Source organism: Apium graveolens, chromosome 1 (assembly GCF_009905375.1).
Source record: "Apium graveolens cultivar Ventura chromosome 1, ASM990537v1, whole genome shotgun sequence".
Classification (NCBI taxonomy): domain Eukaryota; kingdom Viridiplantae; phylum Streptophyta; class Magnoliopsida; order Apiales; family Apiaceae; genus Apium; species Apium graveolens.
Window position 1 is genome coordinate 142,805,229 of NC_133647.1, and position 1,764 is coordinate 142,806,992.

The following is a 1,764-nucleotide window of genomic DNA, read 5'->3' on the forward strand; positions in this document are numbered from 1 at the left end:
TAATGAGACTACAAAACCAACATTCAAGCTGCAACATCAAGTGATATACAAGAGTGATAACATCATGAGTCTGGAGTCAAGCTCAGTGCTGTCCAGGTGTCCAGTCTAACAGCTAGATACAGCTGTCATCTCTAGTGTACAAAGTTTTTTAGAGTCTTTGGTATATAATAGGGAGAGATAAGGCAGATCAATGTAACAAATACATATTTTTAAGATATATCATTTTTCATCTATCAATATACACAATTATGTTCTTCTGCAACTATCTGTTTGACATGGTATCAGAGCCTTCGTGCTCGATCTCAGAGTTTCATACTCTATTTTGATTCTTTCACATTCATTAGTGATCTGTGAATCTTCGTTAACGATTTGATTGAAGCCGTACAGGTTCAATATCATCATTTGTTGAAGCTAGGGTTTGTAGTTTTTCTTTACAATTCATCTTGTCCGTACAACAATGGCGGCAACACCTGAAATTGATGTCAATCATCCCTACTATCTGTCTACATCTGATAATCCTGGAATGAGTTTGACTACAATCATTCTCAACGAACAAAATTACTCACAATGGAGTAGATCAATGGAAATTACTTTATCATCAAAGATGAAATTATGATTTGTTGATGGATCCAATGCTAAACCAGCGGCATCTTCTGCTCTTGCAGGACACTGGAATCGATGCAATCATATGGTAATATCGTGGCTACTTAACTCTGTTTCTCCTAATATACGTAACAGTATTGTATACATGGATTCTGCTCATCTAATCTGGAAAGAATTAGCAATTAGATATGCACAAAGCAATCTACCTAAGTTGTATAATCTGCGAAAAGAAATTACTCAGTTATCTCAAGGATCCATGAGTGTCACTGCCTATTATATGAAGTATAAAACTCTGATCGATGAACTGGATAGTTTAACTGTTAGACCTAAGTGTGAATGTAATAAGTGCTCATGTGAAATTAACAACAGACTTAGTGTCTATGACTTGAACATTCAGTTGATGCAATTTCTTATGGGATTGAGTGATGGATTTTCTTCAATTTGAGGGCAAATTTTACTAATGAATCCTATACCTACACTAAGCCAGTGTTATGCTATGCTATTACAAGAAGAAAATCAACGAGATGTACATAATTTGACTGGTTTCAATACTGCAAATGTTGCACTCAATGTTCAAAGTAGTGTTCTAGGGCGTTTTTCAGCTAGAACTCCAGGGGGTAGTCAGAATACTGGTGGTTTCATGAAGAAACAAAATGCAGATGCTTCTCTCATTTGTGAATATTGTCAGATGCCTGGTCATTCAAAAGATAAGTGTTTCTGTGTTGTTGGTTATCCCTCTTGGCACAGACTTTATGGTAAACCAAAACCGAAACCAAGGATTAGTATTACTCAGCGTGCAAGTGCAGCTCAGGTTACTTCTACTGATATCTCCGGCTCTTCTGGTGCATCTAGTGCCATAAAAAATGAAGTAAGTGCTTCATCTCATGGACTGTCAGATAGTCAATTTCAAAATCTAGTCCAACTGCTACAAACCAGCTTGAAAGCTCCTAGTGCTGAGACAACTGCATCTACTTGGCCCTCTGCCAACATTGTTCATCTAGAAGGTACATTGTTTACTTCCAATGTTTTTTCAGTTAAAAGTCAATGGATTATTGACTCAAGAGCAACTGATCATATCACTGCTAGTTTAGATGCTTTGAGTAATCCTATACAATGTTCAGCTGAACTACATCTTCCTAATGGTACAACTATTAGTGTTAC

The 1,764-nt window shown here is 36.7% G+C and overlaps 1 protein-coding gene across 1 annotated transcript; it reads left to right on the forward strand.

The window, feature by feature from the left end:
- The first annotated feature begins 457 nt into the window (after window positions 1-457).
- Window positions 458-1,048, forward strand: LOC141707650 (uncharacterized). Its single transcript, XM_074510949.1, has 2 exons — window positions 458-527; window positions 645-1,048. The coding sequence occupies exons 1-2, from the start codon at window positions 458-460 to the stop codon at window positions 1,046-1,048; spliced, it is 474 nt and encodes a 157-aa protein (XP_074367050.1).
- Window positions 1,049-1,764: the final 716 nt, after the last annotated feature.

Bases quoted from the DNA above. Each gene is read 5' to 3' on its own strand.
- LOC141707650 (XM_074510949.1), top strand. From the start codon at position 458: ATGGCGGCAACACCTGAAATTGATGTCAATCATCCCTACTATCTGTCT. The intron at 528-644 runs GTTTGACTACAA...ATGCTAAACCAG, and splicing joins ATCTGATAATCCTGGAATGA to CGGCATCTTCTGCTCTTGCA.